This window comes from Schistocerca cancellata, chromosome 5 (genome assembly GCF_023864275.1).
Source record: "Schistocerca cancellata isolate TAMUIC-IGC-003103 chromosome 5, iqSchCanc2.1, whole genome shotgun sequence".
NCBI classification, from domain to species: Eukaryota; Metazoa; Arthropoda; class Insecta; order Orthoptera; family Acrididae; genus Schistocerca; species Schistocerca cancellata.
Window position 1 is genome coordinate 136721616 of NC_064630.1, and position 24555 is coordinate 136746170.

At 40.4% G+C, this 24555-nt stretch overlaps 1 protein-coding gene across 1 annotated transcript in view; it reads left to right on the forward strand.

The window, feature by feature from the left end:
• The window catches only part of LOC126188011 (BTB/POZ domain-containing protein KCTD3), a 245802-nt gene that overhangs the window by 26202 nt on the left and 195045 nt on the right, over positions 1-24555 (forward strand). The window contains exon 4 of the mRNA XM_049929427.1: positions 14537-14630. Within this exon, the coding sequence (XP_049785384.1) occupies positions 14537-14630 (94 nt within the window). The remainder of the gene's footprint in view (positions 1-14536; positions 14631-24555) is intronic.

Below are 24555 nucleotides of genomic sequence, written 5' to 3' on the forward strand. Positions count from 1 at the left end.
TCTTTTTCTTGTTTTTACCATTGGCTCAATCTGCCATCCAGTGTAATGTAGAACATTCTGTTTTGCTGCAGTAATTTAGCAACTTTTACAAGCTACTAATCTTTAAGTGTGCCATACAGTTTTGCCAGGAGCAACCTGTGTTTCACTCTGTCATATGCAGGGCTCAGGTCAACAAAAACTGGTCATTTTATTGATTTATTTTCATATCCTTCATCTATACATTCAGTAAGGGACAAGATTTGGCTGTTGCAATATTTTCATGATCTGAAACTGGCCTGTTGGGAATGAGCCTTGGGTTATACAGTCTGTATAAGCGACATAAGAGCAGTGTTGAGTGATAGTTCTTTGGGGAATCTGGATACTTTCCAGCCTTTAATAACGCTGTTACCTTTGCTTTTCTCCACATCTTTGGGCTCTTGCTTGTCTTGAGACAGTGATTGATAAGCTCCAGTATCCATTGTTTGTTTCCAAGGCAAAAGTGTTTGCTTTATTGAACACAAATGTTGTCCACTTGGGCTATTTTTCCATTTATCACCGAGTTTTAATTGTAGTTTGAGTTCTTTCTAGGCAAACAGCACAATGAAGTTAGGCCTATCTGATTATTGCTGTGGGCATCTATTGACTTTAGACGTCTGACTTCTTTGGTTGGATTTTCCGTTTAGGAGGATTTAGTGGGCAGCTTGGTTGGGTGTTACTTGGAGTGGTTTAACTACCTCAGGGTCACAGTTGAGTGTTTTCACTAAGTTCCAGGCAATTATGCTGCTGTGGGTCATACCCATTCCTTTCATGGTTTCAGTCCACCTCTTCTGTCTTTTCTCACTCAGCATTTTCATTAGTGCAGTTCCTAATTATATAGACTCTTAAGTAAGATGGTCCTGCTTGTATAGTGTTTTGTATTTGTTGAGGTTGTCCTTTGATTCATATGCGAGACGTGGGATCAGATATTACCTGCAGCCTCAAGGAATATGTCTTGTAGGAATTTTTTGAAGAATCTGTACGAAGTTTTTGTTGTTTGCCAGTATTGGAGTGTGTTTCTTTATTTCTGTCACAAAATATTCAGCATACTTTTATTCATTTGACCTTTCTACAAGTAAACCTTCTGAGATATTGAATTTTTGTTATTTTAACAGAGCAAGTCTGGTTTCCAACTGTTCTGTCTTGTGCATCACAAACTTCAGCATACTCTATTGGCCTTATGGAGAATGGAATTTCTGTTGTTTTAACAACAGTGTATGTGTGGCTTCCAATTTCCCTGTCCTGTGTTGCATTTTGAGAATGGGCTTGTGTCAGTTTTCAGGCACTGAATTTGCATGTTTGCTCTGATGAAGCAGCTGTCAGGGTTGCAACTGCACTTCCATATTTTGTCATTAAAAGAGAAAGGTAATTTTTGGTACTGTAATAATGATAATTTATATGCTTCATCTCATTGCTTTGTAGAGGTTAGGAGTGGTTGACCTTTATAGTGATCGGTGAAATTGGGTTTTCAGTGATCAGAAAGCCAATGGTTTGCCACCTTTTGATTACATGTAAATGAGCAAACCTGGCAGTGCTTTGCAAGTGCTAAATACACTATGTGATCAAAAGAATTTGGACACCTAGCTGAAAATTACAAGTTCAAGACGCCCTCCATTGGTAATGCTGGAATTCAATATGATGTTGGCCCATCCTTAGCCTTGATGACAGCTTCCACTCTCGCAGGCATACATTCAGTCAGGTGCTGGAAGGTTTCTTGGGGAATGACAGCCCATTCGTCATGGAGTGCTGCACTGAGGAGAGATATTGATGTCAGTCAATGAGGCCTGGCATGAAGTCGGTGTTCCAAAACATCCCAAAGGTGTTTTATATGATTCAGGACAGGACTCTGTGCAGGCCAGTCCATTCCAGGGATGTTATTGTCATGTAACCACTCTGCCACAGGCTGTGCATTATGAAGAGGTACTCGATCGTGCTGAAAGGTGCAATCACCATCCTCGAATTGCTCTTCAACAGTGGGAAGCAAGAAGGTGCTTAAAACATCAACGTAGGCCTGTACTGTGATAGTGCCACACAAAACAACAATGGGTGCAAGCCACTTCCATGAAAAATATGACCAAGCCATGACACCACCGCCTCTGAACACGCTGGCAGATGATGTTCACTGGGCTGTCGCCATACCCACACTCTGCCATTGGATCGCCACATTGAGTACCGTGATTCGTCACTCCACACAGCATTTTTCCACTGTACAGTCGTTCAGTGTTTACACTCCTTACACCAAGCAAGGTTTATGAGCAGCCACTCGACCATGAAATCCAAGTTTCCTCCTTCCCGCCTAACTGTCATAGTACTTGCAGTGGATCCTGATGCAGTTTGGAATTCTTGTGTGATGGTGTGGATAGATGTCTGCCTATTACACATTATGACCCTCTTCAGCTGTCGGCGGTCTCTGTCAGCCAACAGATGAGGTCGGCCTGTATGCTTTTGTGCTGTACAAGTCCCTTCACGTTTCCACTTCATTATCATATCGGAAACAGTGGACCAAGGGATGTTTAGGAGTGTGGAAATCTCGCATACAGACGTATGACACAAGTGACACCCAATCACCTGGCCATGTTCGAAGTCTGTGAGTTCCTCTGAGCGCCCATTTCTGCTCTCTCATGATGTCTAATGACTACTGAGGTTGCTGGTATGGAGTACCTGGCAGTAAGTGGCAGCACAATGCATGTAATATGAAAAACATATGTTTTTGGGGGTGTCCGGATACTTTTGATCACCTATTGTATGTATGAGACCTGGATATATGTCCTAATCTCCGTCTCCCCCCTCTCAGTCCATCATCTCCTACACACCTCCCATTGTCCATCTCCTCCTTCTCCCCCTATCTCTGTATATCACCTTTGCCCTGCTCCCTGTACATCTCTTCCCAAACTCTCTATATCCGTCTCCTCCTCCCTCATCTCTCTGTCCATAGCCTCCTTCCCCCTTCTTTGTATCCATTTCTTTCCCTCCCCTCTCCTCCTCCCCCCCCCCCCCCCCCAACCTTATTTATTGTTATTGCAAATGGAACCTTGATTTGGAATAGAAGTCAAAATGAATGGGTAAATCGGCTGGAATCAGTAATACATGAAGTATGAGAGAGACCTTTCCAGCTGTTGGATCTGTGAGGGTAGTAGGTTTAAAGACAGTATTTTGTATGGTTTTAATATACAAACAGGAATGATTATAAAGTTAGCCATAAACACTATTTTCCTGTTTTCTGTTAAAAATGACTGAGAAAAAGAAAACAAAACCACACATTTTCACAGCACAGCTTAGCAGGTTCTTTCTCATTGCAGTTTAGCAAAAAGTTTTTATTGTATGACACTTCAGTATCTTCAGTGGTTTAGGCTGTACGTTGTATACAAACTGCCTATTGGCTTCTGTCTCGGGTACTTCGGCCGATGTTCATCTAATGATTTTTCTGATGTTTCGCCAGCACGAGTGGCTGGCATTGTCAAAGCTTCACCCTCCATTGCCGGTGGTGAACTGGAGGCGAGCTCGCGGCCGCAGACTATACGTACCTGGCACGCCAATGTCCGAGGGCTTCTCCGCGGTCATTTCCGGTGCGGTTCTCCTCTTGCTACCTGCGACGGTCGTTCGCTGCAGTACGGGAAGCCAGGATCCGTTTACCTTAAGGCTTTCCTCTTTCTTGTTGAAACTGTTTGCGTGTTTTTGGATTTCTACAGCTTCTCTGAACAAGCGCGTGTGATAGTGCTTCTCTGCAGCCAGAACTTCCGTGTCGGCGAATTTTATTACGTGATCGGTCTCGTTCAGTGCGTGCTCTGCCACGGCCAATTTCTCCACCTGCCCCAACCTGCAATGTCGCTTATGCTCTTTGATCCTGGTGTTAATGGATCGTCCAGTCATTCCGACATAAACTTTTCCGCATGTGCAAGGTATATGGTATATTCCCGACATTGCAAGTGGGTCTCTTTTCTCCTTCGCCGATCTAAGACACTCTTTGATCTTCCTTGTCGGTTTGAAAATCGTCTTTACGCCGTGTTTGCGCAATATACGGCCGATTCTGTCCGTCACTCTGGGAATGTATGGCAGAAAGGCCGTACCCGACATTTCTTTTTCTGGTTCCTTACTTCGCCGAGTGTTTGGCTCTGTTACACTTCTAATGTAATTTGTGGAGTACCCATTGCTCCTCGGAACAGTTTCCAGGTGTTGCATTTCTCGTTTGAGGTGTTGAGGCTCACATATTCGTCCTGCTCTCGTTACAAGCGTACTAATCATGAGATCCCTTGATGCCTCACAACATGTCCTACCAACCGATCCCTTCTTCTAGTCAAGTTGTGCCACAAATTCCTCTTCTCCTCAATCCTATTCAGTACCTCCTCATTAGTTATGTGATCTACCCATCTAATCTTCAGCATTCTTCTGTAGCACCACATTTCGAAAGCTTCTATTCTCTTCTTGTCCAAACTATTTATCGTCCATGTTTCACTTCCACACATGGCTACACTCCATACAAATACTTTCAGAAACGACTTCCTGACACTTAAATCTATACTCGATGTTAACAAATTTCTCTTCTTCAGAAAAGCTTTCCTTGCCATTGCCAGTCTGCATTTTATATCCTCTCTACTTCAACCATCATCAGTTATTTTGCTCCCCAAATAGCAAAACTCCTTTACTGCTTTAAGTGTCTCATTTCCTAATCTAATTCCCTCAGCATCACCTGACTTAATTAGACTATATTCCATTATCCTAGTTGACATGTAAGCTTGTACTACTGTGGTAGGCGTGGGCTTCATGTCTATCTTGGCCGCAACAATGTGTTCGATGTGTGCTGTTTGTAGTAGCTTACCCACATTCCTATTGTTTTATTCATTATTAAACCTACTCCTGCATTACCCCTATTATTTGATTTTGTATTTATAACCCTGTATTTACCTGACCAAAAGTCTTGTTCCTCCTGCCACCGAACTTCACTAATTCCCGCTATATCCAACTTTAACCTATCCATTTCTCTTTTTAAATTTTCTAACCTACCTGCCTGATTAAGGGATCTGACATTCCACACTCCGATCCGTAGAACACCAGTTTTCTTTCTCCTGATAACGGCGTCCTCCTGAGTAGTCCCCACCCAGAGATCCAAATGGGGGACTATTTTACCTCTGGAATATTTTACCCAAGAGGACGCCATCATCATTTATCCATACAGTAAAGCTGCATGCCCTCGGGAGAAATTACGGCCATAGTTTCCTCATGCTTTCAGCCATTCGCAGAACCAGCACAGCAAGGCCGTTTTGGTTAGTGTTACAAGGCCAGATCAGTCAATCATCCAGACCTGCAACTACTGAAAAGGCTGCCGCCCATCTTCAGGAACCATCCGTTTGCCTGGCCTCTCAACAGATACCCCTTCGTTGTGGTTACAAGGCTATCTGTATCGCTGAGGCACGCAAGCCTCCCCACCAATGGCAAGGTCTTTGGTTCATGGAGGGGGGAGGGGGGGGGTTCGGTGAAGGTATGTTCTCGAAACTTCAACAAAAGCTCATACTGAGCTATTGAGTGTCTCTCTTGCAGAGTCTTCCACTGGAGTTTATCTATCATCTCGGTAATGCTTTCGCGATTGCTAAATGATCCTGAAACGAAGCGCGCTGCTCTCCGTTGGATCTTCTCTATATTAGGTTAGATTAGATTTACTTTCATTCCATTCCAATTGATCCGTAGTGAGGAGGTCCCCCAGGATGTAGAACACACACACATATTTACAATGAACACATTACTGCACTGAAATTGTACAGAAGTTATATTGTACATTTATATACACAAATCATTTGGTTTTGCTGAGAAATTCATCAATGGAGTAGAAGAAGTTGGCCACCAGTTAATCCTTTAGGCTTCTCTTAAATTGAATTTCATTGGTTGTTAAGTTTTTTATGGCTGCTGGCTAGTTATTGAAAATGTGTGTTTCTGAATAATGCACACCTTTTTGTACAAGACTAAGTGACTTTAAATCCTTGTGAAGATTATTCTTATTTCCAGTATTGATTCCATGAATTGAGCTGTTGTTTTGAAAAAGTGATATATTTTTAATGGCAAATTTCATTAAAGAATAAATATATTGGGAAGCAGTAGTTAGTATCCCTTGCAGTGGCCCGGTGTAATGTTAAGTGTTTTTGTGGACTTACTTGTTGAAGAATGCTGGTTCTGCTTTCTTGCAGTGCCGATGACTTCTGCTAGCACCGGATGCTTCTGTGAAGATTTCCCTGCTAGGAAGGGGAAATTTTCACTCTCTCGTTCCCTCTCTCTCTTCTTATTCAAAAATACACTACTCTTGGAATATCATTCAATGCACCAGAACATATTTATTTCCACTTATTTTCACTTTGTACAAAAAAACAACTAAACTTTATGACGTAAGCCCACACATTACCGGGCACTCAAGATCAGTTAATTACACATTTTTGAACACAATTAATACATAAGCTTTTATCATGACTGACTATCCATGTCCAGCCCACGTACTCTCAACAGCAGTTTAAAGTCTACTAAACAGTCACTATCTCGAGTCACTCCATTTGTTTTTCAACAATACAAAGCTACATTACTCTTTGCAGCCGGCCACGGAGCTTCTGGGCCGTATGTGTTTATTCTTCGCAGGTCGCGCTGAACACTTGCCAGCACCGACGAACTATCTCCCTTCCAGTTTCGCCTGCACAGACAATAAATGGGTGCAGTATCCCATGCTCATCCTTACGCCACTGCTTTAAAATAAAGCATGTTCGAAATGGCTGGAACACAAGTGTCTCCAGACTTTCGTAAAATTCTTGGGGCACTACATATCCCTCCCCTTAGCTCGAACACTTGTTATTTTGCACACAACATATATTTTAATAATTTTTTCTTAACACTTATCTTGTTACTTTGTACTACATAAAAACATTATGTACAAAAACTCTCTTCCATCTCCGTTATTTCATTAAGCTGTTGGTAATATCTTTCATAGACATAGTAGTATGATAAACGAATAGTACAACAAGTATCAGCTATTTACAATAGATTTATCTACTCTTGCTTCCATGATTGAGCCAAAATAAATCCCTCCCCTTAGCCAGTTTCAAATTTCAGGTGTTATTCTGAGTCAAGTCTTTACTTTTTTTTTCTTTTTTTTAGAAGCTGTTGCAATGATAACCACCAGTTTTCCAGGTCTGAAAAAAATTAGTTGTACTGGGGTTTTTCTCTTTTTTCTATCTCCTCGTGCAGGACTCGTCTTTTCTATTTAAAAAATTTTAGAATTCAATTTTACCAGGAGAAACTTTCCACTACAATCTCAGGTCACTACACCACCCTTTCCCTTTGGGTTCCAATCTACGTAAGGGTTGATACTATGCAAACATCTTCTTCCTCATCCTTGGGTAGGTACGCCCCTTCCATTTATACTAAACTATGGTATAGGTCAATCCCTTTTTTGGTGCCCCTGCCCACACATTATAGGTCAGCCTCCTCTGGGTCTGCCTACCTGCCTCCCTTTCTCTCATTTCATCTATATCGGATGCGCCCCCCCCCCCCCCCCCCATCTTCTCTAACAATGATTCATAGTCTTGCCTCTTTTGTACTCCTCTGGACACTGTTTTATTTAAAATTTCCTGGTAAAATTTCTATCTACCTCTCCTTTCCTCCTGAGTCCTTCAGCCTACCTACTTAAATTCTTCGCTTGTTCATTGCTTATAGCTCACTTATATAGCCTTAATAACTAAATATGTTTTGTCCATGGTTGTAACTTTATTTCTTTTCATCAGGCTATTCGGTCTGCACAATCCTATTATTCATCAGAAACTTATTTGACTCGATACCTCCAGCTTAATATATGTACTACTATAGCTATGAACACAGGTGGATATACACTTCGTCCCCCCTTGTTCCTTTAGCTTAAGCTTACTATACCATTTCACTTGATATGTGCAACCATCATTACTTAGTACGTGTGCTCGAGCCCTTCCTGAGCACTACCAAACGGAGTCTCGTCCTTAATCTTAAATTTGCAAACATAATTGCTAATGGTACCCGGATTCTCTGAAAATACTGAATGGTATTTAGACAGAATTCTCGCTAAATCCGTTTGCTGTTCAATATTTAACACTTCAGATTCACTTACCTTTTTGTGAAATTCGTCTTGTGGACATGCAGTATTAGTTAACTCTATCTCTGGAGACAACTGAGCTGACGTGGTTAATTGTGATCTTTGGTGTTTAGATGTTTGTTTATACACATCGCTGTCTGTCACAAACTTAATGCAATGTTTATTCTCGGGTTCCTTCACATATACAGTTCTCGTCGAAATTTAGTATAACATTAAAATCGGTTAACCAGTCTAAACCAAACAATACGTCTCTATTTATGTCTTCCACTACTAGCAAAGGTTGTCGAAACGTCATATCACTTATACGGCAGCGTGCCAAGGTTTCGTATTTAACAACCTTACTCTTCTTTCCTGTTATACCAACTATGTATACCCCAGTTACTGGTAAAACAGGTAAATTACTTTCAGTTTTTAATGTATTAAAGTATTCCCTAGAAATAAGTGATACGTCACTACCAGAATCGATGAATATGTCTACTTTGTGGCTTTTCTATCTCTCCTGTTATAATGTTACCTTGTTTGTTTTATCTCATGCTTAGAGGTTACTGTTTATTGTGACTCCTTAAATTAGTCATAATCATGTAGTCATAATTGGTCTCTTTTAATACTAATATGATAGGATAGGTTAAGGGCTATAAATAGATTACAGGATAGCCAAAGATTTGAAGGGAGTTTGATGCAGGAAAACTAATGTAGAAGTAACACTGAACCCAACTCGGGAACCGGCGGACGTCCCTCCGCCCATTGACACAGAACTTCACCGTCTCTGTGGGTTTTGTACATATCGTTTTATATCCTTAACATTATACATTCCCTTTTCCTCTCCCGTCACAGGATCTACTAAATATAGGGTTTTTTGGTGTACTATTGATTGAATACGATAAGGTCCTACGTATTTCAGAAAAAAATTGTGTGTTTCTTTTTTCAGTGCTGAACTTCGAAGGTGTTGTTTTACTAATACTAAGTTAAATCGTTTTAAGAAATGGGTGGGGTGTACCTCCCCATCTGGTTTGAATTTAGGAAACTGTCTCGACAAGCGTGAATTTGATCCCCATTGCAAATCAGTTATCATGTCCTTATTTAACATAATATTTTGGGAAACTGTGGCTTTAGTTTCTCCTGCATAAGCTTGAATTCTTTCCTCAAAGTTTCTAAGTCTTCCTTGGTGTTATCTAAATCAGAAGTTACTATAGGCGAAGAGATACCAGCACTTAGTTTCTCTTCAACCTTTCGTCCTATTAATTCTTCTACTTGTTCTTCCAAGCCATTCAAATTTATAAGCTCTGCAGTCATTAACTTTTCTTTGAAGTTCTGTTCTACGGTTTCCACCCGTGATTTGACCCCTGAAATTTGCGCCTGTACTAGGGGGAGCAACTTATCTTGTTTCTGGACATTGGTTTTTAGCGTAGCTAATTCTTGTTCGACCACATCAAATGTAACATTACATACATTTTTCAAAGAGTCGTATTTTTTGTTAAATTGTGTTTCCAAATTACTAAATTTACAGTCTACATCATATTCTAATTTTTGAACTCGTCCTTTTATATTGGTTTCATTTCTTTGTTCTAAATCCTTAAATGAAATATTTGTCTGTTCACTTAGGGAATCTGACAATTTTTTTTCAATTCTTTTTTCCATTCTTGCATCTGATTACTTAAGATATTAATTTGAGCCTCTAGTTTTGTGTTTTGTGATTCAAACTGCACTTTGAACCTCATTAATTTGCCTAAATCTAGCCCCTGTTTTTCAATCCCCATAGCCCCAACAGACTCTACGGATTGATGTTCCTTTTCCATTGTGTTTTGTTTTCCTTTAATCTGCTTATCATTAAAAGTACACTTGCTTATTTCCACAACACCCCACACTTCACAAACAATTGAAGGTCCGTAGTAGCTCATCTGGCGTTGGTGGAAGGCGGCATCGGCACTGGTGTACGGCAGTGTCAGTGCCGATGGACGTCGGCGTCGGCGTAGGTGGACGACGGCGTCGGCGTAGGTGGACGACGGCGTCGGCGTAGGTGGACGACGGCGTCGGCGTAGGTGGACGACGGCGTCGGCGTAGGTGGACGACGGCGTCGGCGTAGGTGGACGACGGCGTCGGCGTAGGTGGACGACGGCGTCGGCGTAGGTGGACGACGGCGTCGGCGTAGGTGGACGACGGCGTCGGCGTAGGTGGACGGCTGCGTTGGCATTGGTGTGATGCGACGTCGGCGTTGGTGTACGGCGGCGTCGGCATTGGTGTGCGGTGGCGTCAGTATTTGTAGACGGCGGCTTCGGCGAGTTGAGACTAACTGCAGCGTTGTGCGATTTTCTTGATTCCCTTAGTCATTTCACCATTTATCAACACAATATTTCTGGATAAGTATCGTGGAATCTCTCGTCAGCCTCGCTGTTCTCGGTTGCTATGGCAACTCCCAACTGATTTCCCCTTCTTTCTCAGGTTCTTTCTTTCTCAGGTCCTTTCTTTATGGTCGCCATGTTCTTGCGGTGGCCCGGTGTAATGTTAAGCGTTTTCGTGGACTTACTTGTTGAAGAATGCTGGTTCTGCTTTCTTGCAGTGCCGATGTCTTCTGCTAGCACCGGATGCTTCTCCGAAGATTTCCCTGCTAGGAAGGGGAAATTTTCACTCTCTTGTTCTCTCTCTCTCTTCTTATTCAAAAATACACTACTCTTGAAATATAATTCAATGCACCAGAACATATTTGTTTCCACTTTGTACAAAAAAAAACAACTAAACTTTATGACGTAAGCCCACACATTACCGGGCGCCCAAAATCAGTTACTTACACATTTTTGAACACAATTAATACATAAGCTTTTATCGTGGCTGACTATCTACGTCCAGTCCACGTGCTCTCAACAGCAGTTCAACGTCTACTAAACAGTCACTATCTCGAGTCATTCCATTTGTTTTTCAACAATACAAAGCTACATTACTCTTTGCATCTGGCCACGGAGCTTCCGGGCCGTATGTGTTTATTCTTCGCAGGTCGCGCTGAACACTTGCCAGCGCCGACGAACTATCTCCCTTCCAGTTTCACCTGCACAAACAATAAATGGGTGCAGTATCCCATGCTCATCCTTACGCCCTGCTTTAAAACAACGCGTGTTCGAAATGGCTGGAACACAAGTGTCTCCAGACTTTCGTAAAATTCTGGGGGCACTACACCGTAGTTCCCTAAACAGGCTTCTGCAGGATGTTCTTGAGTTCACACCACCTATAACTCTTACTGCACGCTTTTGTGCCTGGAAAACTTTAGCTTGGCTTGATGAATTACCCCAAAAAATAATCCCATATGACATTATGGAATGAAAGTAAGCATAGTATGCCATCTTTTTCATTTTTATATCCCCTATGTCTGACACAATTTGAATTGCAAATAGAGATTTGTTAAGACGCTTCAGCAGTTCTGTGGTGTGCACCTCCCAGTTGAATTTATTATCAAGCTGTAATCCCAAGAATTTAACACTGTCCACTTCTTCTATCTGCTTGTCATCGTATGTTAGGCATATACTTGTGGGACATCCCTTACAAGCTCTGAACTGCATGTAGTGAGTTTTTTCAAAGTTTAGTGACAAAGAAGTGGCTAGGAACCAGTGATTAACGTCCACAAATATTTTATTTGCTGATCTTTCTAAGACTACACTTGATTTGCTATTTATTGCAATATTTGTATCATCGGCAAACAAAACGAACTTGGCATCTGGTAATGTTACTGATGAAAGGTCATTGATGTATACGAGAAAAGGTAAGGGCCCCAAAATGGAACCTTGTGGGACCCCACATGTAATTAGTTCCCAGTTGGGTGATGCCTGATAGCTTGATACATGTCTCTTTCCTAATAACACCGTTTGTTTTCTGCCAGAGATGTAAGATTTAAACCATTTTGCAGCATTTCCTGTTACACTATAATATTTGAGAATGCTGACAACAGTGAAATTGGATGGAAATTTGATGCTATTTCTTTATCTCCCTTCTTAAACAGTGGCTTAACTTCAGCATATTTCAACCATTCAGGAAATATTCCACTGATAAACGACTGGTTACACAGATAGCTTAATATGTTACTTAACTCAGAATCACATTCTTTAATTAACTTTGTTGATATTTCATCATACCCACTAGATGTTTTTGATTTTAAAGATTTTATGATGGACATTATTTCTGCTGGGGTAGTGAGGGTCAAATTCATATTATGGAAGTTACTTGAAATGTCTAAATGGTTCAAATGGCTCTCAGCACTATGGGACTTAACATCTATGGTCATCAGTCCCCTAGAACTTAGAACTACTTAAACCTAACTAACCTAAGGACATCACACAACACCCAGTCATCATGAGGCAGAGAAAATCCCTGACCCTGCAGGGAATTGAACCCAGGAACCCGGGCGTGGGAAGCGAGAACGCTACCGCACGACCACGAGCTGCGGACTACTGGAAATGTCTGGTCTGAGGTATTCCATAGCAGCATCTACTGAACCTGACAACCCCATATTTTCAGTAACAGTTATAAAATGTTTGTTAAAAAGTTGTGCAACACTATACACATCTGTCACCAATGTATCATTTACTCTTAATGCTATTTGTTCCTCTTCATGTCTTCATACTGTGTTACTCCAGTGACAAGCACTAAACTAATGTCAGAAGGGGAGCAAGTTTTTTCTTCATAATCTCTGTAGAACCTGGCAGATGTGTCATCAGATTCAGATGTCTTTCCTCAATTAAGCAACTGTTACTTTCTGCCCGACAATCAATATGTGCCTTTTCAGTGTTAGTGCAAGGGTTGGACCAAAGAACCATATTGCAATGTTTCTTGATGAAACAGTTTTGGAAGGTGCGTTCAAAAGTTTGGCCTTCTCTATATTTTCCATTTTGGTGCCATTATGATTGCTGAGCAGCTAAATAGGTGATTTTGGTCTGCTTACTGACACTTCAGAGTGGCTTCAGTTGCCAGAGACTGCAGTTGTGTGTTGTGAGTTGCTTCTCTCTCTCTCTCTCTCTCTCTCTCTCTCTCTCTGTGTGTGTGTGTGTGTGTGTGTGTGTGTGTGTGTGTGTGTGTGTGTGTTGCCTATTTTTGACGAAGGCCATACTGGCCTAAAGCTTATTTGCGACAGTATTTTTGTTGTGCCTATCTGCGACTCAGCATCTCATTGCATATACCCTAGTTAACAGAAGGGCTAATAACCCCAGTGTCAAATACTCTGAATATTACCATCCCACAGACACGTGTATGGGAAACATTACATGCGGAAAACCTGTACCCATTTCACATACAGTGTGCCCAAAATCTCCACGTTGGCGACAATGTCCAATGACTTCAGTTCTGTCACTGGGTAATTGAGAATAGTCATTTGCTTCCATACATACTATTCACTGACGGAAGCCCAGTTTTCATGACATGAAATAAACAACACACGCAGTTATCATCGATGGTCACGGGATAATACACATGCTTCAGTAGATAGCAATTTCCACGTTCGTTTTGCCATAAATGTTTGGTGTGGCATGATCGGTAACCTTTTGATAGGTCCATATATTATCATTCAACAATTGAAGGGAGAGAGGTACCTGCATTTTTTGGAAAGTTCATTTGTGGAACTATTGGAAGACATTCAAGCGAACTGGAATGTACTTTCAAAATGACGATGCCCCTCCACAAGTTACTTTATGTGTGAGGGACCATCTCAACTGCACCTACCCTAATCGTTGGATTGGCCGTGTCGGTGCTATTAACTGGCCTCGAAGATCACCTGACCTTACACCTTTAGATTTCTGTTTATGGTGTTGGAAGAAATCAGAGGTGCACAAAGTGAAGGTAAATACACGAGATGAACTGTTTTGTTGCATCATGGACACTGCTAAATTGATTAGGAACCAACCACAGGCAATTGAACAAGCAACACAATATGTTATCGCTAGAGCGCAAAAGTGCATTGACGTTCATGGTGGGATATTCGCACCTGTTCTGTGAACTGTACAATACCTGCACAATAAGTGTTAAAGCCGTTTTTAAAAGATGTGGTATGTCTTTTTCAACTGGATACACGTAACATGCATGTTGTAATGTATTATGTACTAAATGCAAAGTGAATAAACATTGTGTAAAAATGTGTAACATAACTGTATCTCTCTGTAACATTGTTTTCAAGAAAATCACGTTATGGTCCATTTGTATTGCGTATACGTTCATGTTGTGCACATCAGTTTTGCAGAATTAAAGTTCCTTTCACTACCCATACCTCCCTAATGAAGCATTTGTGGACCTATGTTCATACAACATTTTTTATTCAGAGTTACTTATACTATCACTGTGTAAAATATTGACCTTTCCTCCCCAAACACCCCATATAAGTTGAGATTGGATATAGAATTAATAAAAGCAGTTGATTTTAAAAATTATCATACAGTGTGTGTTAACAAATTTCAGGTTCAAACTGGATGGATCCTTTACGTGTTCAAATAGTGAAGGCTCATCACAACTGGATTGTTGTTGCATATGCTCACTTTGTTGCATGCTACAGGTTGGTATACTGAGCTTTGGAATCATAGTATATTAGAGTGCATGTAACTGTGTATTAAAACTTGAACCGTGGCTCATCAGTTCATATACAAAAATGCGTTATCTGATCAGATATGTTTTATCTTTAATAACAATAATAATAATAATAATAATAATAATAATAATAAATAGTAATAGTAATTGCATTTTGTAAGTGAAGACAAGCTCATCTATTTTATTCATTATTCTACTTTGTGCGGTGTTAGACACTGCAGTTTTATTCCTAGATGTCTTGCTATGTTATTCCAAAGTGGCACATGTAAAATTCAGCCTCTTTGGTGTTACGATGTTTCATACCTTTTTATTTGAACACTTGTTATGTCTGTATGTGTGAATGAAAGATGGCATCAGAAATCAATGGATTCCATAATTAAAAAGTGGGGAAAGAGAGGAGGTCTTATTAGATTTTATGTTTTCGTATGAGTAGATGACTTAGAAAGTGGAGTATTATAGAATCATTAAGAATTTAACTATGGATTGCAACAAATGTGGTTTGAACATCTGTTTTACGTAGAAGGCTAGAGAACACTCCAGTTGTGTTGAATTATAATGAAGGGATGGGCCTAAGGCTATCTTTATACAGGGTGTACATAAAGTCCAGGAACACTTTAAATTATTTATTGCACAAGAACTAAACATTGTACAGATGTCATACATATTGCATTTTGAAGAGATACTCTGAAAGTTTTTTTTTTACAAGCATTTGATGTGTGAACCTTGAGGGACCTGGCAGACGTCAATACGGTAATCGAATTCTTGCTACATGTGTCCCAGTATGGCCTCTTCAATTGTGGCAGTCGCTTCCCTTATTCTCTCTCGGAGCTCTGCTACATCACGTGGTAGAGGCAGTACATACACCAGATCTTAAATGTGTCCCCACAGAAAAAAGTCTCACAGAGTGAGATTTGGTGCTCGGGGAGGCCAATTCATGAAACAGCTGTCCCCTTCTGAAGCACGTCCGATCCATCGATGCGGCAGCTCCATGTTCAGGTACCCACAAACTTCACGATGAAAATGGGGTGGAGCCCCATCCTGCTGAAAGATGAACAGAGAGTCTGATTGCATTTGAGGCATCAGCCATTGCTGCAACATTTCCGGGTAGGAATATCGAGTGACAGTGCTCTCGATGAAGAAGAATGGCCTGTACAGTTTTTGACGTGATAAGGCACAAAAAACATTTACCTGTGGGAAATCACTCTCAAATTCAATGTATTCGTATGGATGCTTTGTACCACAGATTCGACAATTATGCCTGTTCACTTTCCCATTGGTGTGAAAAGTAGCTTCATTGCTAAAAATTAAGCTATCGACAGTGCCATCCCCATCCTCATTTAATTGTTGCAACTGTGAACAAAACTCAAAACGCTTGTCTTTGTCATCGTCATTGAGCTTCTGCACTAGCTCCAGTTTGAGTGGTTTCATAGACAGCTTCTGTTGCAGGACTTTCCACACTGTTATTGGAGCCATTTCGAGTTCATGGGATGCACAGCACACTGATTTCTTGGGACTCCTTATGAATGTCTCTAGTATGCACTCCACATTCACTTCACTCACACTGGGACGTCGCTTCTCTTTGCCGAATTTGTTGTGCCAGTGGTAAATCGCATTCCTTGTTGGTGGCTTCTTACTGTACTTGGTTCTAAACATCCATTGAACAGCTGTAGCACACTTAAATTTGTTGGACTCCAACACACAGGAAGCTTGCTCTGCACGTGAACTCGCCATGTTTGCAACTAGCTCTGGCTATCAGCAAATTACCAAACTACGCTGTGGCGCTATACGTAAAAAACTGTCAGGGGTTCTCTTCAATATGACATATGTATGACATCTGTACAGTGTTTGGTTCTTGTGCAATAAATAATTGAAAGTGTTCCTGTACTTTATGTACACCCTGTATAATGGTCAACTTATGCACTTTTCATGTTATTTCCATGTGTTATGAACATATTGTAGTGTTTAATAGTTTATAAAAGTACTGTGATGATAAAAATTACGGGATGGAAACAACAAAACATAAATAAAAATTCGAAACATCTCACTTGTAGTTGATTGGGAGTGACACACAGATGCATGTGTAACATCACGTCATTACTGTCATCATCATCATCATCATCATCATCATCATGAGTTCTTTGCATGAAGCCAGGTACAATGTATTTGAGTGATTTGCGTTCATCTATTTCTGTCCTGTAGATTTCCCCCTGCAGAACAACATCCAGTGAATCTCTTTTCCTTTCAAGGTATTCTTTAATTTGTAACCTTCCCCTCACTTATCGACCTTAATGACAGTGAAAAATTAAACTGCGTGTACCTAATGGAAATTTGGGAAAAGCAATCATCACTGAAGTTAATCGGTCAGTAAAGAGGGAGGAAAGGGTTACATCTAAATGAAAGGAAAAATGCAAATTAAATTGGTGGAAATGAATTTTGAGAAAAGGGTGAAATTAAAAAAAAAAGTAAATGTGCGGTCGTCATGTTAACAATTAATTGGTGTTAATTAGATATTTGAGATTTGGGGAAAATTACGGTCACCAGTCCTATTGACAACTACTATAATAACTGAAAAAGAAAGGTTATTGCACATATAATTAGCACTAAAAGCGTGGCAACTGAAGGTTGACACATGTTGTGTGAAAACTGAAAGTTTGTCAGAAGTAATAAATTTCACTACACTCTGACTTAATTTAGCAAAAGAATTAATAAAACCGGAAAATTGAAAGTTAATTTAGTGACTGAAATTAATAATGAGATTTGTTTCTGAAGCACTACGAAATTCAGTAAATTAGGGTTAGTCTTGGGCTACCTCAACAATCATTTCAAAAGCTACTTGAATCTACGCAATTTAGAAATAAGAGATTTAACTTTGAACTTGAATTTAATGATTCTGAACAATTAACAATAGTAAAATTTAGTATGTACCAAGCTGAGCTGTAGTCACAGGTAAGCTAAAATATGGTAACAAAAATCACACTCATAATTTGTGCTTGTGTAATCTAAATATTGTAGCCAGCTATGAGTACTTTAACTGAACTTTGAAATTAAAGCAGTGAAATGGAATAATATTACTTTAATGCTGGCGTTTGAATTTCAACGACACTCGGGTTCATTCCAGAAAAGGAAGGGATCCTGCTTGGTGATGCAATTGAGACAATGAGCAACAAATGTTCATGCTAAGTTGTAATTATAGTTACGAAAATGGAACAGTTTGAAAAAGCTGAGGTCTGCCATACAGTTCTAAATTTTACGTGCTTCCAGTCTTCCTTGTTGGTTGATTGAAGGTTTGAAGCCGTCGATCGAGGCGGTGGCGACAGTCACTCATTGTCGGCCATCGCTGTTGCAGAAGCTGGATGTTGGCGCGCCTTCTTCTCGACACGGTCACCAGGTGAAACGGGCTCTTGATGTGCGCCAGCTAATGCTTCCCGTCCGCGACACCGTGTCAGAAACTATCATAGCAAGTCAAGCGCAATTACATGCTGCCCAACCCCGAAAGCACGGCAACTCGCGGGAGCATCACACAACACACCTACTCAACCCCACTACTCCCACCAGACTTCCTCTGCTCTGCCCGCACTCCACGCGGCAGAGTTAACACTACCAAAGATCCTAAACACTTTGGTTCTCCACACGACATATTGATGTATTCGTTCTATAGCATAGTTTTCCCTAGGCAAGACCCAGCGTAAAAATACAAATAATATTTACAAAACAAACCAATTATACATCAACATGAATGCATATATATACAAATAGTAAAACAATTACAATATACAAATACACAGAAACGTCATATCGTCAGGTAACAAAATAAGGAAAAAAATTTATAGTACAATAGATGGAAATAGGAGGATATGCATTTCCAGCGTTAAAAATTTAGCGTAGCCATCTCCATCTGGAATGTCCAACTGGTCTTCAACCTTGCACATTTGTTTCCAAGTTCTGATAGGGAATTCAGTTAGGCTGAATCTATTTTACATGATCAAACCATTTCAGTCTCACTATATTTGGTCCTTCCTCCATGGTCACTTCCACTTGTATGTCACTCCTTATGTACTTATTTGGAAATTCATTTCACAAGCTTTCACTTGACTTACTTGTCTTTTGGTTATGCGACTCATTTCCGTGCTGTAGGACATGTTTGGCAGAAGGAAAGTTTTGAATATGGTCTCTCTTACTGTAGGAAGAACATTCTTATCCCTGGAAGTCTTCATACTAGGTGGAAGAATTTGGAGTCTATGTACTCATTTCCATTGCCTCTCACTTGTTTTTGCATATAGTTAACCTTAACTCTTTAAACTTAGTGTTCCATCTGCTGCACCTCCATATAGATTTCGCAGCAAATGGGAACTGATTTGCATACACAGAAGCATTTATAGGGGAAAGGGAACTGCCCCATCTGTCTTTGTTCTAAACCACTTTTTACTTTCCATCTCCCATTTGTACACTGTTCTCACAATTATCATACAGCATCTGAATTTTTTTAATTATAGAGCGTTGGGGCCATTCTATATTTCCTATATTTTATATCTGTTGTGTGTGTTCTCCAGTTCCAGGAGTACTATTATCAGGTCTTTTCTTTTCTCTTAACATTTTTCCATCATTTTTATGACAGATTTTTATGTTTTTTTATATTTATGGTGTGTGAAGTTCAGAACTCAAATATCACTCACACGAAGTAGTTTGATGAAACTCTCAAAAATTCTTGAGAAATTTGAGATTAAAGTTTTCCGAGCATCTTTAACGTCACAGAGTGGATACGGGATTTCAGCAGACAGTGTGGCTCTGTGGTAGAAAGCCTGCCTGCCAAGTGGTTGGCCTGGATTTGATACCTCGCCAATGCTAATTTTTAAACAAAGGTGCATGTTCTGCTATCATTTCTGTGAAGAGTAAAATACATACACATAAAAAAATAATTTGTTATGTTTCTACATAATATAGGTGATCGTTGTTAACAATCTTTTATAACAGATCGGTAATTAAGAATTTATATTTGCAAAGAAACTGGATTTTCATGTGTGATGTGTAATCAGAAATAATAACATATGCACCTTTCATAAAAAAATGATTAGATATGTATTAATTAGCATCTATTTGATGAATTTTATATTTAAATGATGTAGGTACTTGAACTGAATGGAAAAAAATGGGTGCTACCAATATTTTTTACTTCTTTACGCTTCACAGATATGCTTGTAGAACGAGTACCTTTATTTAAAAATTTGCATTGGCTGGGAATTGAATCCAGACTGCCCACTTGGTAAGCAAGCATTCAATTGCAATCACACTGTTTGTAGAAAATTCAACATTGTTTTAAGGTATCAAAGACACTCAGAAAATTTCAAAGTCGATTTTCTTGAGAATTGTTGCGAGTTGCATCGAACTTCTTTGTGTGATTGATTTTTGAGTTCTGAATGTCACATGCCATAAATACAAAAAATTACAAAAATCCAATTGTTGTGTGGTCTTCTTGGGAGTTCAAAAATAAGGTCAGCTATTCCCCTGTTAGTCCTAAATCTTCGCTGCTGTTCTTCAAATTGAGGTTCTTGGATACCTCTTTTCCAAAAATTTTAGACATTGTGATAACAAGGAGATCCCTCTATAGTTAGTGCACTTTTTCCTATTTCGTGTTTTTAATATCAGTATTAATTTTTTGATACTGTCACCAATTACCCCATTTTTCACTCCATACTTCTCCCAGGATTCAGTACAGCTATTGTAGCCATGCTTCACTTATACACAGTGGACTTCAGTAGAAAGTATAGGACAAAACTTGCTCCATAGTTGTCCACATGGAAATGACTTGTAGTTTGCAGAATGTGGAATAGGGTTGACAGAAGGATGGACTTAGGATGACATAGTTTTCGTGGATAAGTGTAGGATACCCTTCAATATGATGAGGTAGTTGAAACAATGGTGACTGATGTGATTGAGTTTTTTTGAACCAAGGGTGGTAATGGGTGATAAAACGAAATTCTGATTGATTGGCAACTAAGCCCTTGTATTGTATCATCCAAAGAAATAGTGTGCGAAATTGGTTTCTCAACTAGCTTGATGGGGAATTCATCTGTCCTTGAAATCACTGGCAGAGTTACCGTCCATGTGTGTCATGAGTGTAGGGGAGGGATTTTTTGTTATTCAGTAGATGACAGTCAAACTGTAGTTACCGTTGGTGGGTAGTGCATTTAATATGTTTTCGATAGAGCCTGGACATTACAGATAAGTGTCAAAGATGGGGGTTCATTGAGTTGAAAAAGACCGAGTAAAATATATATGGAAGACTGGCTGAGCTTCTAAAAGGAGCAGAAAGCTTCTAAAAGGAGCAAAAGCTATGCTTGCCATGGATGCAGATCATGCAGCTGCTGTCATTGAATCTGAATTAGACAAAAGGTTGGAGGTGTTTAGTGGATAGAGTGGATTGCTCTATATGGGGAAGAAAATTGTGCATGATCTTCACAAGAGAAATGTCCTGCTCTTTGCCTTAAGTTGTTTAGGGACAACCTACACTATGTGATCAAAAGTATCCGGACACCTGGCTGAAAATGACGTACAGTTCATGGCATCCTCCATTGATAATGCTGGAATTCAATATGGTGTTGGCCCAACCTTGGCTTTGACAGCTTCCACTCTCGCAGGCATAAGCACAACCAGGTGTTGGGAGGTTTCTTGGGGAATGGCAGCTCATTCTTCACAGAGTGCTGCACTGAGGATAGGCATCGATGTCTTTTGGTGAGGCCTGGCACAAAGTCAGCCTTCCAAAATATCCCAAAGGCATTCTGTAGGAATCAGGTCAGGACTCTGTGCAGGCTAGTCCATTACAGAGATGTTATTGCCATGTTACCACTCTTCCGCAGGCCGTGCATTATGAACAGGTGCTTGATCATGTTGAAAGATGCAGTTGCCATCCCTAAATTGCTCTTCAACAGTGGGAAGCAAGAAGGTGCTTAAAACATTAATGTAGGACTGTGCCGTGATAGTGCCATGCAAAAAATGAGGCTGGCAGATGACGTTCACAGGACATTCGCCATACCCACAATCTGCCTTCGGATCACCACATTGTGTACTGTGATTTGTCACTCCACACAATGTTTTTCCACTGTTCAATCGTCCATTGTTCACGCTCCTTACACCAAGTGAGGTGTTGTTTGGCATTTACCAGTGTGATGTGTGGCTTATGAACAGCCACTCGACCATGAAACCCAAGTTTTTTCACCTAGCACCTAACTGTCATACTACTTGCAGTGGATCCTGATGCAGTTTAGAATTCCTGTGTGATGGTCTGGATAGGTGTCTGCCTATTACACATTATGACCCTCTTCAACTGTTGGCGGTCTCTGTCAGTCAGTAGATGAGGTCAGCCTGTACATGTTTGTGCTGTATGTGTCCCTTCAGATTCCCACTTCACTATCACATCAGAAACAGTGGACCTACCTGGCAGTAGGTGGCAGCACAATGCACCTAATATGAAAAACATATGTTTTTGGGGCTGTCCGGATACTTTTGATCACATAGTGGAAATCCTAATTGCTGGAGAGACATTTGAACGTAATGCTTTACTACTGCACACCCTGCAGAGGGAGTTGGTTTCAGGGGAAGGGTTGTATGGTGAACTAGATATTTTGAGAAGCTGTTGCATGCCATGGTGAGCTTATGGGATAGAATAAGAAGGTTTGTAATTGGAAGTGTTTGTAAGCTGGCAGAGACTCACAGCCAGATAACCACTGTTGTTCATAATCACACTGATGTAGCTTTTATCAAGGGAAAGAATGAATAAGTAATCATTCCTCAGCTGTTGCGATATTCTCATTGCTCATCGTGAAATGAATTGGGGAAGGAAAATGGAATTGATTTTGTGGTGAAGAATTCTAGGGAAGTATCCAGTGAGAAGATGAGTGAAAGGAAGAACATTTGTGGTTGAAGCAGGATGAAATTGTTTAACTTTGGGATCATTTGGGTGAATATCGAAGAAATGATTCATCTGAAAGGAACAAGTAAGTGGAAAACAGGTCTTTGATAAGTCCAGCATATTCAGCCTGGGTTTAGGGCTGAAGGGCTGAGACCTTTTGAAGGAACTAGGATTTCTGCAGGATCTGGTTTTTAGAAGATAACTTGAGACTATATTTGAAGTTTTTTTTCGGAAGAGGGGAGGGGGGGGGGGGGTGATGACTGTGTGAGAAGTTTGGGAAGAAGGGTGTTTTTTTTCCAGAATAGTGTGTTTTATGGATGGCTAACAAAGTTTATAGGTGTGTCAGAAGCACAGTATCATGTTCGACAATGCTGGACCTACCCTCATATGGCAAGAAATGGGTGCATGTAATGCACCCAGAAACATTGTCGAACAAGATTATTTTGGTGATCCACATGTTATAGTATGGGAAGGCATAATGTTGCAGTGGCATACTGACCTCCAAACCTCTGAACATGGTACATTCGTTGATCCAAATTATTGTGGACTGTATTCCTTCCCCACATGTCACTTTTCTAGGGTGCACTTGGCACTGACTTCACTGATATGGATGACATTGATGACCACAATAAATTGCACAGGTGGAGGAGCTCTTGGAATGAGAGAATATTTGGCAAGTGGACTGGCCTACCCATTCCCCCATCTTAGATCCATCAAGCATCTGTGGGATGCATTGGGGAAATGTATTTCAGCACACCCAAATGTATCAGCAAGCATCCAGAACTGTCAACTGGACTGGTGGAGGAATGGAAAACCCTACGATGAGACTTCCTTACCAATCTTGTGTCGAGCATGGGAGCATGCTGCATTGCCATCTATGGTGATCACGGTGATCACATATCCTATTAAGAACATGTCGTACCTTTTATAACAAGCAGAGGACCGTCATAAATCACAGTGACTTCAGTGTATTTATTATCTTTGAATAAAAGTGTTATTGCATATTTTTTCCATTATCTGCTGTAATATATTGTAGCAGTTCTTTCTATGTATGGTTCCAGTTTCATCAGCCTGTGTTACTCAGCATCAACACATCGTGCAAAAGATACTTTTGTCCCTACATTTTGCCACACTAGTGTATTGTAGTAGTCCTTGAAGCATTAAATGGTAGTGAAACTCACTTGAATTTCTTTTCAATAGCTTTGTAAGGTGTTCCCATGTTAAATAACCATTTATCCATATTCCTGAACATTTTGTGTAAGATCTTTGTTCAATGCTCTCAGCTTGTTATTCAAACATTGTAATGGTTCTGGATTTACTTTTATTTCTCTAAAGCTGGTCATTTACAATCACACAGTTGTCTCTAATTTATACTTCTGCTTCTTCTGGTGCAGACACTATTTGCTGTAAATGAGAGTCACACATTAATGAATAAACAGGGTGCAGGACGATGCCAGAAATCAATGATAAGCATACACATAGAAAATGTGCTATAGACTCAGCATCTTCAGGATGCAGGAAGTGTCTGTTCTGGATCAATATCTTGTTCTAACTGAGATAGAATGAGAAGTCAGTCTTGGTCTTCAACAGTTTTCCAGTGTTTTGGATTGTTTTGTCTTATTTTTAACTTGTTTAAGTAATGGAAATAGTAAAAGGTTGAAACTAACCATGTAGTTGACATGCCAAGTCATGGACAGGCACGTCAGCAAGACTGAGAATGACAACCAAGTCCTTCTTCCGAGATACCGGAATATATAACTCACAAATATGCCTGTATGGCTACATTGGCCCGACAGGCTATGTTGTATTGTCACTTCAGCTCATCCAGAGTGAATTTCATCAAGCGTGCAAACGAAGGTAGGAAGCAGGTAGCAGGGGGGAGGATTTGAGGTAAGGGTGGCTGACACCTAGCAGGTAGACATAGTGAGTGCACAAAAGGATGCGAATGTGGCAGTGGTGAGCTCACTCTGTCACAAGCAGGTTAATT